The sequence below is a fragment of the Ambystoma mexicanum genome, chromosome 2p (assembly GCF_040938575.1).
Source record: "Ambystoma mexicanum isolate Mex_15411 chromosome 2p, UKY_AmexF1_1, whole genome shotgun sequence".
NCBI lineage: Eukaryota > Metazoa > Chordata > Amphibia > Caudata > Ambystomatidae > Ambystoma > Ambystoma mexicanum.
In genome coordinates, this window is record NC_090923.1 from 1466340013 (window position 1) to 1466357024 (window position 17012).

At 48.8% G+C, this 17012-nt stretch overlaps 1 protein-coding gene across 3 annotated transcripts in view; it reads left to right on the forward strand.

The window, feature by feature from the left end:
• Nucleotides 1–17012, forward strand: part of LOC138567624 (syntaxin-binding protein 4-like) — an 839836-nt gene that overhangs the window by 733401 nt on the left and 89423 nt on the right. For all 3 annotated transcript variants that reach the window (XM_069646045.1, XM_069646044.1, XM_069646046.1), the window contains one exon: nt 1007–1123. In XM_069646045.1, the coding sequence (XP_069502146.1) occupies nt 1007–1123 (117 nt within the window). The remainder of the gene's footprint in view (nt 1–1006; nt 1124–17012) is intronic.

The following is a 17012-nucleotide window of genomic DNA, read 5'->3' on the forward strand; positions in this document are numbered from 1 at the left end:
CTCCCGAGATAAGAAAAAAAAAGAAGGTAAGTGGAGTGGGGAAGAAATAAAAAAAAAAAACGTACCGCGATCTCCGCCAGGGGATGATGGAAGCCTCCAGCCGTGTGGAGGCTTGAAGCGGGGATGGCCCCGTTCCAAGTCTTCACGCGGCTGGAGGTTTCCATCGTCCCCTGCTGGAGACTGCGAGATAGAAGGTAAGTGGGGTGGGGTGGGAGGAGGGAGGAGGAAAGGGGGAAAGAAATGTCTTACTTGAGTCCCCGGCGGGGGACGAGGGAAGCCTCCAGCCATGGGGATGCTCGGAGCGGGGATTGCCCCATTTCGAGCCTCCTCATTGGCTGAGGGGCTGCCACGCCCCTCGCCGGGAACAGAGTAGCCGGCACGCACGGCGTGGACGGGAATACCGTGTGGTATGGCTCACAAATGAGCCAATCACCACACAGTATTCCTGTTCAGCCACGCATCCCGGGTACTAATGTGTAGTACAGGCTTGTACCAAAGGTGACATTGTACTAACATTTGTAGTCTTAATTGCATCAAGTGTTCCCCAAGGGTACTGCATGTGATATTCTGCCTAACAGTGAGTCAACCATCCCTCTTTCAGTTTCCCACGTGTGAATGAAGAGTGCTCAAACAAGAGTTTAAACGCTGCGACGTAGTGCCATTTACCATGTTTTGAACATCTGGATACTATGAATTACATTTAAGAAGGATTTTTGTTAGGGCATTAGATTATTATAACATTTTACATAGATTGCAAAAGAAAAGAGTGCTCCACGGGTAGTATAGCTCAGTGGCAACGTGCTTGTTTTGGAAGCAAGATGATGCAGAGCACTACAGGTTCAAATCCAGGTTCCGCACTTAGAAACCTCTTTGGTATTAAGCACGTTATGAAAAACGAATTATAATTAACAGCGTTTTGCCTTCCAGAATGCAAGCCTAGTACCGACGCTTGTGAGCCACTATGTTGTCCTACGTAACTCCTTATTTTGCTCATCATGTTTTGTAGGTGGGCTCTCCTGATGTGAAGCGTCGCCTGTCTCTCATGGATGACCAGCTGCGAAAGACAGAGGTGTCGCGCAAGCGTTTGGAAATATCCAATAAGAAGCTTCTACGTTTTGCACAGGTATGGTCCTTTGTAACAGGATGGTCAACCCATGTGAAACCAATGATATTCCTAGGCTTCACATGAGATGCCCATACAACATCTTCTTTCACCAGTGAGATCTCACCTGGGCTCATGAGATGCCCTCCTGCAACTGTGAAAATCCACCCACAAACCTATGAAAACAACTCCTACTTCTATAAGAGCCCCTTGCACCCCTAAAGGAACTCTTCGTGCAACTGTAAGTGTCCCTACTGCACCTGTACAACCCCTCTTTCACCCATAACATAGGGCGACCAGATTTGCAAAATCAAAAACCGGGACGGCCACAAACATAAAAGAAGGACTACCATGACAGACCCTCCTGCCACCCTTCTTCCCCTATGTGCACTCATTTTTCCAGGACTGAACTGCTATCCTGCAAATAAACCGTGCGGTTTTGATTTTTAATGTAACCATCTCATTAACAAAGGAGCGTTTGCTTTGATTAATATTACATGCTTTCCAATCTGTTTGGTTTCCGTGTCAGTCTTTGTGGCTGAAGCTGGTTATGTGTATGGTGGCTACTGAAAGGTTGGGGGTTCAAGCCCAGCCTGGGATGTCAGAGAAACGGAATGTAAAATGCTAATTCTTCTGATGTTTCCTTGCTTTGTAATTGTTGCCCACCATCCCATCAATATTCAATCGTTTAATAGTGGTCCCTTTATCCATCCCATTCGCAAAAACTGGCATAATTCCGGCACTGTCCAGGCAAAACCGGGACGTCTGCCACCCTACCATCACACCCTGTATGCTCCTTTGAGAAGATACTCTGCACCTTACTCTCAATCCCTCAAAGCTCCATTGGGATGCTACGTCTGAACTTCCTGTACTATGTATGATTGCACTAAAGTAAGTTTAGAACTGTACATACATGTATATGTTTATGGTGGTGGTCAGACATCTCATGCTTATCAAAACAATTGGAGCAACTCAGACAGGTGGAGCGTGCAGTCCCTGTGTGTCCTGCGACAGGGTAACAAGTGAAAGGCTCAGGATGGGAGTGGGGGTCGGAGACCACCACCTACTGCTTGATGCTGGCCACTGAAGCAGTAGCCTCGTTTGCAGAGGGTTCCCTACCATGCTAACTGTCCTGGCACGGCCTGACAAGCCTGTGAAGAACCTGGAATGGGGAACGAGCTGCATGCAGATCTGCCACCACGCGACCTCATGAATTCGGCATGGACAATCACGATGAATCCTGTTAGTTAGAGCGTGACAAGCTTTCGAGCTTGGCTCATGAGCTATGATTTCTATTTTCCCTCGCAGCCCCATGGTTGTTACACAGGAGACGGACTCCATACCTTAGAGGGATGCCACCACAAAGCCAGCTGCTTCCAGCGAAGGACCAGACATGCATCTCCCCTGGGGTCCCGCCGCACCACTCAGACCACATTGTGTTCAGGTTGGGCTGATAACACATACATTATGTTATTTGGCAGGAGCGCTATATGTGGTTGCATTTGAAGTGTCTGTCCCATGGTGCCATGCAGGCACAGAAGGTGTCCTTTTGATACTTGGGCAGGTAGAACACATGTCCATGTGTGTCCAGGCAGGTGTCATTCAGGTGCTAAGGCAAGTAGGACAGATCTGCAATGTGTGCTCAGGGAGAGGCAGCAAGTGCTCTGTGTGTTCATATGTTTCTTGTACCCCGTATCTGCTCAGAGCAGATGTGCTGTATGCTATCAGACAGGTGAAAAAGATGTCCAATGTATGCCCAAACAAGTCATAAGATGTCTTGTATGAGCTCAACTTGAGGAAATGTCTACGTGCGCAAAGTCGCTTTGAACAAATACCCCTCACAGCCTTTTCTGGGTTCACAGAGGGGCAGTATGTGATCCGGAAGGTGGGATAGGTGTCTAATACGATGCACACAAGTGGGAAGAGGGTGCATGCGTGTTTGGGGATATGTGGTTCATGTGCCCTGGGTGCTTCTGTAGCACATATGTAGCATGTGTTACCAGCATCTGATGCAGTTATCCATGTGTGTGCTAAGCGGGTGGACCAGAGCTTCCTGGAATGGAATGAAACATGGTCTTATCTACCATACTTTTACCATTCTGGAAGGCCATGGTGCTGGAAAAGAGAGAGGCAGGAGAGTTAGTGTGGGTAGAGGAAGCGGCAGGGCGCAATACTGGGGCTTTACGGGTGCAGGCTGGCCATACCCGAGTCCTGTGTACAGGTATGATTTTACATGGTGTGGGGTGGTAACACTTGGGTGCATTTTTCCACAGGGCCACGATCTATGAGCTCTGAGACATCACCCGAGCCTCCAGACTGGTACGCGCTGGCGGTACGTGATGGAGTTAAAGGTACTGCAGGCCGTGCCTTTAGCTCTAAGTGGCTCTGTGGTGGCCCATGTGCTGGCGGTGGGCAGCGAGCCTAGACGCGAGGCAACCGTGATCATTGAGATACAGGTATAAGGTGCAGAGGTGATAGTAAATGAAAAGGTGAGTATGTATTAGAATGCTGTACTTAGTACGTTTTTCAGATTTAATGTACGGTTGAGTTATTAGGACATGGACAATTGATTTTTCCCACAGACATTATTTTTCCATTGTTCATGTATTCCTTTTGATAAATATAAACATTGCATGTCCCTACCGCAGTAACGGTTCCACAGAGTGCTCTGTCATGCACCAGGGACGAGCTGTTGGCTGCGTGGTACTCAGGGAGCAAGATATCCAGTGTGGAGATTTGCACCGGCTCCTTTTAGGAGCCCGAGCCACTGCGTGCGCCAATTCAATAGAATCTAAATCTAAATCCCGGGGTTCTGATTATTTACATGGCTTTCCTCAGCCCTCTGCTTTCATTGCAAATAACGTTTACCGACTCTTTGAGAAAAGTCTGCAGAACAGGGCAGATTCCCCTCGCTTTCATGGACTGGTGTTGAAGCAATACGTTGGTCTGGAGTGGCTATCGCTACGCTCGACTCTTGGTTCCTGGCTCCTTGCTTGGGCGTAAATTTAGGGGGGAACAGGGGTGATTATCCCCCTCAACTTTCATGGAACACCATTTTGCCCCCATTCATTTGGCTGGGGCACCTTTTCTTCGGATGTCATATCCCCCCCAACATTTTCAGCATAGTTACTCCACTGAGTCCTTGTGAATTGCAGGTGGGTGTCAGCTGGTTATGTTTCCTAAAGGGAAAGCCTGGTCCTTCTGCCACAAATTCTAGTTCAGCAGGAGACATCTCCCTTGTATTCACTATCTTCCCCCACCGGTTCTACGTGTACTCATCCTCCTTCCTTAGTCCGTGGGCACTTTGTTCCTGCACGTTTCCACCATATGTTTTGATCACATTTCCTCTTCAACCCTCCCTCAAGCCTCCTTTGTTCACCGTGGGTTTTAAAGAACAACCACCCAGGGGCGTTGCTAGGTGGGGGCTAAGGGGGCTATAGCCCCTGATCTTTTGGTAGTAGCCCCTGATAGAATCTCAGGTGCTACAGCCAAAAGATTAGCTATCCCCCAGTCCCAACAGTTCCAACATCAGCTTAGCCCCGGGTCTTTTCCAGACCTAGCAACTCCCCTGCAACGACCCTTCGTCCTGTGCGTTTCTCTCTGCAATTAAGGGGCAGTGGCTCCTTTGAAGCTGTAGGATTTCCCCTCGCCATCACTCCCTTTCACGGGAGGTTGGTTCTGGGGCAGGGCGTGTTTGCGGAGTCGAGGCTAAAAAGCATGAACAATCAAATGTTAAATGTTAAAGGTATTTGTACCGCGCACCGTCACCAACGGAATTGGTCCCCAGGCGCTCTGGCGGAGCTGTAAGCGATAAGGTGCGATAGGTTAGTAAGGTGAAGAGGGAGTAGGATAGTGAGAGGAGTGGTGTTCTGTTGGCAGCTTCAACTCGGTATACACAGAGTGCTGAGCTTTGGTGCGGGTATTGGATCGGTGTCAGTCTGCGTGTGCTGTTGCCCCAGCTTATGTGTTGTTGCAGTGTTGTGAAGTGTGTGCGGTTTGTTGTGCGAGAGATGGTTGTGTGAGTTTTTTTAGTGAGATAAGTATGCAGAGTTTGAGCTTATATTGGTTAGTGGGTTACCTGACCTTTAGCATGCTAACATTCACAGTTTTGTCTAAGTGTGGCACCTGTTGACCTTCACAATCCCATCTAGATGCGGCGCAGGCTAATGTTTAGAATTCTATCTAGGTGTGAACATGCTGATATTCACAATTCTATCTAAGTGTGAACATGCTGATATTCACAATTCTATCTAAGTGTGAACATGCTGATATTCACAATTCCATCTAAGTGCGGGCATGCTAATATTCACAATTCCATCTAAGTGTGGGCATGCTAATATTCACAATTCCATCTAAGTGTGGGCAAAGCAGAACAGCTGTGGACAGCGCAGCAACGAGGGATGCCATGTCAGCAACGGTATCACAGATGGTAACAATGAAAACAAGCATTGACAAAGCAAACCGGCTTTGGCAATGGCTGCTGCCGTTTACATATCAAATTACTGCACCAAGGATGCCGTCAGTGCGTACATGCTTCCAATCTGTTGTGTCACAGTCCTGCTGAAAAGCAGGGCTCAAGTCAAAGGTACACGCGGGTGGACGCAGTCCACCCTCTTTTTTCAGAAGGTGGACTCAGTCCCCCCCTCAGCTAAAATGAGAAACATTGAATGTGCTCTTTGAATTTATCCGGGGACCGAAATGCAGTGGTCAGGGTTGCAGGCCGGACACGTCACCACTGCACTATATAACCTGATGAAAAATAACAAACAACTAAAGGTGAAATTTCCCATTTAAGTACTGCAAGTTCAAGGGAAAACATTTCCATTGGTTCTTGCACACCTTTAAACGTTTTCAAAAACACTATTAGAAGAAAATATCCTCTCTTGGTTGTGTGTGTGTTGATTTTATGAAAGGCAAATGCCATTTGTCCTGTGCAATTTGGGTGGTTATAGAAAGCCAATTTAATGAAATGGTCATATTTCACCTCTATATGCTAATTTCTGACAACGTCACATCCCATTGCGTTTGTTGATGTGTCCCCCCACTTTAATTTTTAGGACTTGACCCCTGCTGAAAAGTAAGGTTGCTGATATCCCAGTATTGTGCCGCCTTACGCGGGCCTGCTGCACATGTGAAGAAAAAGTGATATCCTACAAAAAACGCATTCTGTTGTGTCAAATAAGAACACATGAAATTAAAGGATCTAGTTTAAAAACCTTTTTATGTGTGACGTTTTAATTATCTTGAAAGAAGGCGTAGAGTTCGGCAGCTAACTGGTGTTTTGTGTGTGTTTTCAGACTAAAAATGCCCAGGGCCTGTGCTGGTGTCACTTTAAAACACGCAACGGAGTGACGTAACTCCCCCATGTGAATAAAAGGGGCATGACCGCATCATCACGGCATCACTGCGAAAACCCTGTGAAACCATCTCTACTGTGACAAGAACACACAGCCCAAGAAGAAAACAAACCCACGACTACATACTCACCCGGAGAAGATGGAGTAATGAGGCTCAAGCCTCGGTATCCAAATATCACCGCTGATGGATAAAAATCTATCACAAGCGGAGCCCGGATAGCAAGCACCTGTGTCTGTGACCTTTGTGGAAGGGGGGGGCTACTCTCCGGCTCCCGCCTGAGGCCACAACAATGGCAACGAGGGAGTCCACCTGAATGGACCTATGCGCTCGGGCAAGGAAGTGATTCCCGAAACCTCCAGAGGGACGCTACATCGAATGGGAATTCATTTTTCTTGCAGGGCCCATTTCTAACGGTGAGGCACACACTGGACCGCACGCCGTCCTAGAGGTCACAGCTCTTTTAAGAGTGTAAGAGTGGTCATGTGACTCCAGGGGCAATTTTTGGAGGTGCCAGTTGGGCGCATGAGCAAATTTCGACGTTGAGGCAGTGGAGAGCAGGCTGTTGAGGTGAGGGATTCACGGTTACTAACTAGAAACAAAAAATACAATGATCCACCTGACTCAAGGAAGATTGTGGGAAATAGTGTCCTCCACTTACATCAAGGAGAGCAGAGTTTGGCAACATACAAAAAAAAAAAAAAGATTTTGGGATTGCTGAGTTGCGGCCCCCATTTACAGGGTGTGGGGGGTGATGGGGTTGATCTGTGCACTCAGTTTTGTACGCTCTTTCCTGGGAGGATAAGACTTTCAAGGACATGTTTGTTTCTCTGAACTGCTGGGTTGCAACCCCCATCTACACGGGGATGCCTGTGTGCTCAGTTTTGGATGCTCTGTCCTGGTGGCATAAGACATCATCATGGTTGGGAATCAGGCAAACGCGCCAGTGGCAGTGGCAGGGACTGCACCAGCGGCTACAGCTGCACGGGAGGCATGCAAGCGTCGAGACAGCAGGGATACCTGGCGCCAATGCCAGAGTCCGACTCATCCAGGGCACCATCCAGCCTGGGACCGAAATGGAATCTATGGATAGAGGGTTTGGAAAGGCACTTTACGGCCGTGGGAGAGGGGGTGAACGATGAAGCAAAGATGTCGACCCTGATATATGCAGCTGGCCCAGCAGTACACAAAATCTTCAAGACTCTGGGCCCAGTCGATTATTCCTATCAAGTGGCGAAAGCATGGCTGAACATTTTATGCCACTGGTAAACCTAGACCATGAGGCATTTGTGATGCGTGCAGTGAAACAGAGAGACGATGAGTAACTGGACAATTTCCTTGGCCGCCCCAGGCATCTGGCATCCACGTGTGCTTGGGACAATGAGGAGAGCATGGTGCGCCAACAGTTAATTCAGGGATGTATTTCAGGGAAAATGAGACGCCAAGTTTTGAGTACCGGGTTTGACTCTAGTGGGAATTCTAGAAATGGGATGCTCCTACGAGCTGGCTGACGCAAGGGCCTCAAAGATGGATGCAGCAATATGCACCCACAAAATTGATGAAGTGTGTACAGTGGGGTGCCAATAATGGACGAGACTTGTCAAGAAGTGTTCAAGTTCTCCGAAGGAAAAGGGACCCGAGGTACCACCACCGCCATGTTTGAGGTGTGGATATGACCTCCCACACACTGCGGAATGTCCTGCGAATGGGGCCTGCGTGTGGAAGATGCAGGATGCCTTACCATTTTGCGCGAATGTGCAGAGCTCCGGTGCCGGTACTAGTACCAAGAGGCCCTGGCAAGTTGGGCACAGCGATGCAGAGATGGGTTGCCCAGGTGGGACATGAAGACGATCATGATGGTGGGCTACTGGAGGAGGATGATGATGAAGAAGGTGAGGTGTTTTTCATCTCCAGCGTCTGTGGTCTGAAAAGCAAGAAACAAAGACAGCTGAGGTGTTTGGTCAGCGTGAATGGTTCCAAAGTATACCAGTGTTGATAGAGACGGGAGCCTCAGTAAATGTAATGGCACTAGAACACTGAGTCACTGCCTGGCCGCCCGATGCTGGGACAAGCAAAAGTGCAGATTTTCACCTTTGAAGGAGTGGAACTGATACCGTTTAAAGGGGCATTCGTCTCAAAAGTCGATCACAGAAGTATAATGATCAAAGCACTACTTAGCTGTGCAGTAGCAGAAGCATTGGAAATTGTGAACTATGCATACAGCATATATGCTGAAGACATAAATAGTACTGGAAAAGTTTGCAGAGGTCTTTGTTGGTATCAGGAGACTGGTGGATGAGCCGGTGAAGCCGCACATAGACAATTCAATTCGTCCAGTCACCCTGAAACATAGAAGAATCCCATTCCACCTACGGGAAGAAGTCAATAAGGAACTGGACCACCTAGTGCATCTAGACATTATCGAGAAGTTAGAGGGGCCAACACCTTGGGTATTCCCAATTGTGGTGGCGCGTAAACCGAAACAGCCGGACTCAGTAAACATTTGCATAGACATGAGGCTATCTAAAAAGCCATTAAACATGAACATCATTCAAACCCTACCATTGAACTTCAAGGGGCTTGATTCTTCTCCAAGCTTGATCTAAGGGCCAGTTATCATCAAGTGGTCCTCCACCCTGAGTCACGGTACATAGCTACCTTTGCAACGAACAGAGGTTTGTACAGATACATGAGGCTCAGTTTCAGAGTCTCGTCGGCAGCAGAGGTATTTCAGAATATCATAAGAGGAGTGCTGGTGGACCTAGAACGAGTGCTGAATATCAGTGACAATATCCTTGTTTTTGTAAAGTCAAGCACATGCTGAGCCTAGAAAAGGCTCTAGAAAGCATCAAATCACTGGGACTCACACTCCACAATTAAAAGTGTGAGTTTCTCCAAAGAAAAATTTAATTTTTTGTGTCTGTGGTTCATGAAAGAGACCTTTCGCCGCAGCCAATGAAGATGAAGGACGTAAAGGAGGCGAAACGCTCAGAGAATGTGTCAGAGGTACGCAGCTTCCTCTGCATGGTGACCTGCTGCGGATGTTTAAATCCGAATCTAGCAACCATTTCAGAGCCATTGCGGAATCTGACAAAGAAGGCGATGGCGTGGAAATGGAGTCCACCAGAACAAGAAGAGTTTGAAGAGATCAAGAAAGCACTTATGACTGAGGACACCATGGCATTTTTCAACCCCAGCCCAGAATCTGAAATCATGGTGGATGCAAGCCCATTTGGATTGGGTGTGATGCTGATGCAGTGACACCAGTGGACACGATAGGCTGGTCGCGTTTGCGAGCAGGGCTCCGTCTGATATGGAGCAGCGCTACTCACAGATTGAACAAGGCTTTAACTGTACTGTGTGGGTGCCAGCATTTTTGCCTGTACATTCTAGGGAGGTCAGTGATGGTGGTCTCTGATCACAATCCTTTAAAGCTGATCATGGCAGGATCATCATCAAAACCACTGCCCCGCATAGAACGATGGATGTTGGCCCTGTTAGAATATGGAGTGTGCCTAGTATATCGTCCGGGGGCCCAAACCGTGGCAAGACATCACACCCAAAGGGATGCTGGGACTGATCGGGAGCAGTGTGAGGTGGAGGAATTTGTCGACCTGGTCGTGGATGCTTCCACGCCAATCTCGATGTCCGTGCAGGATCTGATGGAAGCATCATGCAGAGATGAGTGCTTCTGTCTCCTCCGGGAGGCACTACACAAAGGTGCATGCAAAGAGGTCCTGGTGGGACTGAACAGGAGTACCAAAGAGGCTCAAATGGAACTCAAACAGCTGTGGAGGGTCTGACATGAACTATCATTCACATAGGATGGGCTGCAACTGAGGTCCAAGAGAATGGTGGTCCCGTTGGCTCTGGTCCCACAAGTGGTAGAGTTTGCCCATCAAGGACACCAAGGATCAACCAAAATGAAGGCATTACTGCGAGTAAAAGTATGGTTTCCGAATCTGGAGCATTACGTCGACAAGTTTGTTTGAAACTGTGTGTGGTGTCAGGCAGCTGCTCCGGTACAAAGAGTGCCTTGCATAGAGTCCATGCACAGGAGCAGTCATCCGTCAGACACTGTTCATGTAGACTTCGGATCCACAGGAAGAGGAACACATTTTATGGTATTCATCGACCAATGGACTCGGTACCCCGAGGTAGAGTTCATGGAGTCGACCTCATTCGATCACATACTACCAACCATGGGGTAGATATTTGCATCACTTGGTCCTCCATTCCAAGGGGAAAGCTTTGCACAATTTCTGCCGGACTATGGAATACGACACCACAAGATTTTGCTTGTGTGTCCAGGGGCGAATGGGGAAGTGGAACGCTTCATGAAAGCACTTAACAAAGCACTTTAGAATAGCCCATGGCCAGGGCCAGCGTCTTAAAAGGGCTCTCTGTCCATTTTTGAGGGAGTACAGATCAACACCTCATTGCTCAACAGGAGTGGCACCCACAGAGTCTTTGTTCAGGAGGAGAAGAAAGGTCACATGGAGAAATTGATGACATGAGAGTATTTTCAGAGAGGAGACAGAGAAACGAAAGGCAGAACGTCAGCAGGGGCCTACAGCAACATGATCTATTCCCGGAAGATGAGGTGCTAGTGGGAAACAGACATCCTGAGGGCAAGCTGTCACTGACCTACGAGCCTCGACCCATGGAGGTGGTGGGAGTAAAAGGCTCTTTGATGACTTCCGCTAATGAAAGGGTCACAGTGATCTGGAACTCAAGTTTCTTCAGGAGACTGGGAGAAACCAGCACTCCAAGAGGAAAAGACAGGAGAGCAGAGGCGGAAAGTAAGGAAGAAGGAGAGGACGGTGGACCCAGGACTGGTGAGGGAGGAAAGACTGGGAGATAGGGGGACAAAACGATACCCCCAGCCAGGGTTGTTGCTAGTTCTGGAAAAGATCAGGGGATAAGCTAATGTTGGCACTGGCGGGATTCGGGGAAAGCTATAGCCTTTGGGTTGTAGTCCCTGAGCTTCTATCTGGGGCCACAACCAAAAGACCCACGGCTCTAGCCCCCTCAGCACCCCCACTAGCAACGCCTCTGCTCCCAGTGAGATGTGAGGAAGAGACCATCCCATCTTGATGATTATGTGCTTAATGATGGACTGCTATGCATAGCCCAGTTGTCCTGTAGGACTTCCAAAGTTTGGGGGGGGGCAGTGGGCCGGTGTTGTTAATTTGTCTGTTGCAATGTGCTGTTTTCTTATTTAATGAAAAAGAAGGAGTATGATGGTGTCATTTTAAGATATGACGGAGTGATGTAACTCCACTGCGTGAATAAAAGGGGCGTGACCGCCTTGACACGACAGTGCACGAGCAGAGCCTGGATAGCAAGCACATGTGTCTGTGTTCTCTGTGGGGGGGATTACTCTCCGGCTCCCGTCCTGAGGCCACAACATGCCCCACATTAGTAATGCTTTCTGCAAAACAATGGTTGCTTAAATGGGCTATTATTATAAATAGCCCCCTCCTAAAATGCTCTCTCAACACAAAAAAAGCGATAAGCATCAAAGTGCTTGTAAAGACCCAGTCAGTCCTGCTCAACAGATACTGCTAAGTAGCTGGCCTGGTGTGGGGATGTTTCTCTAGAGGGGGTTGGGAGGTGACAGCATGGCCAGACCTGCGACGGCTTCTTTATTCTTCTTGCTGACAGATGATTTTATCCATCAGCAGTGATTATTGGATACCAAGGCTTGAGCCTCATTACACCATCTTCTCGCGTTGAGTATGTAGTCGTGGGTTGGATTTCTTCATGGACTTGTCACAGTAAGGCTGGTTGGATAGGGTCTTTGCCGTGATGGGGCCAAACCTGTGATGTACTTGATATACAGGCAGCTGTGTAAAGGCTTAACCTTTCATTGGTGGGGGGGGGAGGTCAGTTGCAGCTGTTTGGGTGGTCTTCTTCCTGCGCCTCATACCCCAACTCTGCACCTCCCACCACCAGAAACTGCTGTGTGAGGTGAAGCTATTTAAACTTTATACACAGTTGCACAGCAATTATAGTCCGTACAGGACACCCCAAAACTAAAGTGCATAAACTATGCCCCATCCTCTAAAATATGAAAGTCCCCTTTGACCGTATGAATGATTGATACTGTGACGTGGCTGGTCTGGTCTCCCATTATCATGGTGTTGGCAGTCTGCTGCTTCCAAGGGTAGGGTGCCCATATTGAATTTAGGCAGCTGGGTTTACGTTTTAGTCTGGTGTGGTGCCACACTGTGCCAGACTGCTAATATGCAGCTAATTATTTATTTTACTGGGACACTGGCAGTTTCATGAAAGGAAAATTAATTAAAATGTACGATTGGTGCATCGCAAAGGTGTATAGTACTGGGGAAAAAATGGCAACAACCAGGGGTGTTTAGGAGGGGCAGGGAGGAGCAAACCAGCCTGAAGCGCCCTTTTGGGGGATTAGGGGTGGAGGCATTGCAGGATGCCTGTTAAATGTTTATTTAAAATTTTTATTGAGGATTTGTAAGACATTTTATACAACAGAATTGCATTTCAAAGCGCCACAGGGCTAAATGGGAAGGGAACAGGGGAAATAATAACAACAATGGCAAACAACAGTAAATAAACAGTCATGGTCCTACTAGGCCTCGTGGTATTCGGACGCACAAGTGCAAGGAAGAGAAGTGCAGGGGATGGAGATGGATGGAGGGGCAGAGGAGTGGCAAGTGCTGGAGGAGGTCCCGGGAAGGAAGTGCTAAGGGGAACCAAGGAGGATAACCTCAGGCTAAGTGCTAGTGCAGGCGACTCTCCAGGGTGGGATGTGGAGCCACCAAGCAGTGGCCACAGGGCAGTGCAATGGGGTGGGGGGGGGGTATTGACTGGGAGGAAGGGCCTGGGATCCTGTGAGATTCATGAGGATCAGGCCACCAGTCACTGCGGCAGTGGGATGATAGGGAAGGGAAAGGGGGAAAGAGGTAGAGAAGAGCAGAGTTTTGACCAGTTTCCGGAACTTAACTCAAGACTGAGGGCAGGAAGGCCGATCCAAAGGGAGGAGCCAGCCGAGGAGAGTGACCTGCCCCCCCAATCTCTACTTGGAGAAGCGTTTGACAGTCAGAGAGTTGGATTTAGAGGAGCATAGGGGTCTACCAAGGGAGTATTTAGGGAGGAAGAGTTGGAGATAGCGTGGTCCCAGGCCCCAGAAGGCCTTGTGGATGATGCAGAGGGTCTTGAATTTGACCCTTGCAGCCGACAGGAGCCAGTGGGGAGATTTTAAGACTGGAGAGATACGGTCACTGGGCTTGAGGCCAAGGATACGACTTGCAGCCCTATTCTGGATTCGCTGGAGGGAGCGAAGGGAGGAAAGAGGGAGATTGGGAAAGAGGATGTTGCAGTAGTCCAGCCTGGAGAGGATTAGAGCTCTGGAGACACTGAGCTTCTGGGGGAAGGTAAGAAAAGGAAGAATGCCTCTGAGGAGGTGGAGCTGGAAGTGGGACTTCTTGGTAAGGTCCATGATGCCAGGGGTGAAGGAGAGAGCAGAGTCGAAGTTGACCCTGAGGTTTTTGGCCTCACAAGATGATGGGGGTCAAAGGCCCAAAGCGGGTTGCCAGAGGGTAGGAGCTAAAGAGGGCATAGGTTTCCTGATGAAGAGGATCCCCATCTTACTTGCAGTGAGACAGAGACCATTAGTTGCACACCATGCCTGGATGGCGGACAGACAGTCTGGGATGAGAGAGGAGGAAGAGGGGGAAGTAGAGGGAAGTTTGATGGAAAGCTGTGTGTCATCAGCATAACACTTGGAAATGAGGAGAGAAGGAGATCAAGTTGGCAAGAGGGGTGAGATAGATATCGAAGAGCCAATGGTGATAGGATAGAGACCTGGGGGACACCACAGGTAGAGATGGTGGTGGTGGAGGAGAAAGGGCCCAGTTGCAGCTGGGAAGGGTGATTAGTGAGGAAAGAGGTCAGCCAATCCAGTGCCCGGTCAGTGATGCCGAGGGTGTCACAGAGACATTTTATGAGGATAGAATGGTTGACCTTGTCAAAGGTAGAGGAGAGATCGAGGAGAATGAAAACAGCAGGAGAGTTGGAGTGGAGATTTGCGAGCATGTTGTTCAGGAGAGCCGTTTCTGTGCTTCTGGATGCCTGCAATCCAGGTTAATGGTCAGGAAGGCAACCAACAAGATCAGTGTGTAGGGTCAGTTGTGGGAGGACCAACTTCTCCAAGAGATTATCCAGGAAAGGGGTAGTAGAGATAGGGCGATAGGTAGTCGGGCAGGAGAGGTCAGCAGACAGCTTTTTCCACACAGGGTGCACAGGGGAGTGCTTGAGAGATAGAGGGAAAGAGCCAGTGACAAAGAGTGGTTACAGAAGTCATCAAGAGCTGGGACGAGAAAGGAGCTGTTGTCCTTAATGGATCTGGATGAGCAGCGTGGGGGACCTGTTTGGAGGAGGCCTTCATAGAGCAGACCACTTTAGAGACCTCATCCGGTGCTTTGGGCAGGATGGAGCAGAGTGAGGGGGCCAGGAGGGGGGGCAAGAGAGGTAGGGGAGCAGGCATGAAAGAGGCGATGGAAGTGGAGGCCAAGGCAGTGCAGAGAGCCTGGGAAGGAAGGAGAGAGGTGGAGACTGCAAGTGGATTGGATTGGAAAGTTACTTTGACAAGTTCAGTTGTGTTGTTAGTGGCTCCAAAGATGCAGACTTGGATGTGGGCCCACTCGGAGCGGATAGAGAAGCGATATTACCTCTGGAACAGGGGCAAGCCAGTTTGTTAGAGGATAAGCCCAAGGTCTGCCACTTCCGTTCAGCAATTCTGCACTTGCGTTTCAGAGATACTAGATTGCAGTCATACCAGTTGTTGTTCTTGGGGGCAGGATTTAGGTGGATCCTCCAGGCAGGGGCAAGGATGTCAAGGGTGTTAGAGATGGCAAGGTGCAGGTTAGCAAGGACAGAGTCAGAGGGAGAGTCAATGCCTGCTCAGCAACCAACCATGCAGCAGACATCGCTGACCTCATCACTCCACATGACTTGGATGCCATCTTCATTACTATGACCTGGATGACATCCAGCTCCACCTACATCCTAGATGTTCCGCATCGCCAACAGCTGCAGAATTCTACAACGAGATTGCCCAAACAAGATCAGCAGAGGCCTTGCCGTCATTCACAAGACATCATGGCAATGCACCCAACTGGATGTCGCCACCATTGGCTCTTTCAAAAACCTTTCCTGTCACTTCTCCCTCACCCCAACAGACACAATCACTTTTCACCTCATCTACAAACCACTCAGGCCCAACACCTCCTTCATCGAAGACTTGACAGACTTGGTCACCACCATGTCTATGTTGCTTACCAACAACTTCTTCATCTTCAATATCCCTGGCAACCCAGCAACCAAGTCAATGAAAGAAGATCTCCACTGCCTACTCAACATTCTGAACCTCACGCAGCACACAAAAGACCCAACTCACAGGAAAGGTAATATCCTCAACCTCATCACCCCCCTGTCCACCATCCATCAAAGATTGACTTGTCGGACCATCTGGCAATCCCCTTTGACATTTGTCACACCACACCAGTCATGCACACCCATTGGAAACCTTGCAAACAAGCCTTCAGATCATTCAAGAACTTCCCATTGGAGGCCCCCATAGAAGACCTTGCCAAACTCCTCTTCGCATGGGTTGATTTACCTCTGATGAGCCAGGACTTTAACTTGCTCCTCCAAGAACTCAACACCACCCTCACAACCCACATCAACCACCATGCCCCAGTGAAACAATACACCCTTAAACCTAAACCTTCCACACCCTGGTACACTCAAAAGCTCAACTTCAACAAAAGAACCATCAGAAAACAGGAAAATCCTGCAGCGCATCCGACCTCCCCCTGCTCAAGGAACTCTGTGCTATTAGCAGATGACTGATCACCAGTGCCAATGCCAACTACTACCAAAACACTGTAGCAAAGGCTAACATGAAAGCATAGCTCTCTTCAAAGCCCTTAAGCACTGCATCAACCCGCTCCCTGACCCGCCCGTACTGCATGCCATCAAGTAATCCACTGCCATCAACTCTTTCTTCATCAATAAGATCAGCATGATCCACCCATACACTACACATTCCATCTCACAAAACCATCACTACCTGGACAACTTTCAAGACACTCACTATGGAAGACATCACTGCCATACGAACATCCGTCAAGACCACATCATATGCAGATGTCATCCTCCCTGCCTACGTACTTGAGACACTTCCGACTGAAGCACTTCCCCCTTACCTGACCATCATAAACAGCTCCCTAACTCAAGACCCATTCTCTTTGACCCTTAACATTGAACAAATCGCCCGGCTTCATAAGAAAGCAACACTGAACCCAGACAACCTCAGCAACTACCGCCCCATCACTCATCTTCCCTTGCCATGTAAAATCCTTGATAAAGGAGTAGCTACAAAACTTCTCCAACACATCAAAGCCAACAATGTCCTTCAGTCTTACCAATCTGGCTTCGGCTCAGATGCAGCACAGAAATAGCTACCATCAAGGTGATCGATGATGCCCTAACAATCCTTCATGATGGGCACCCT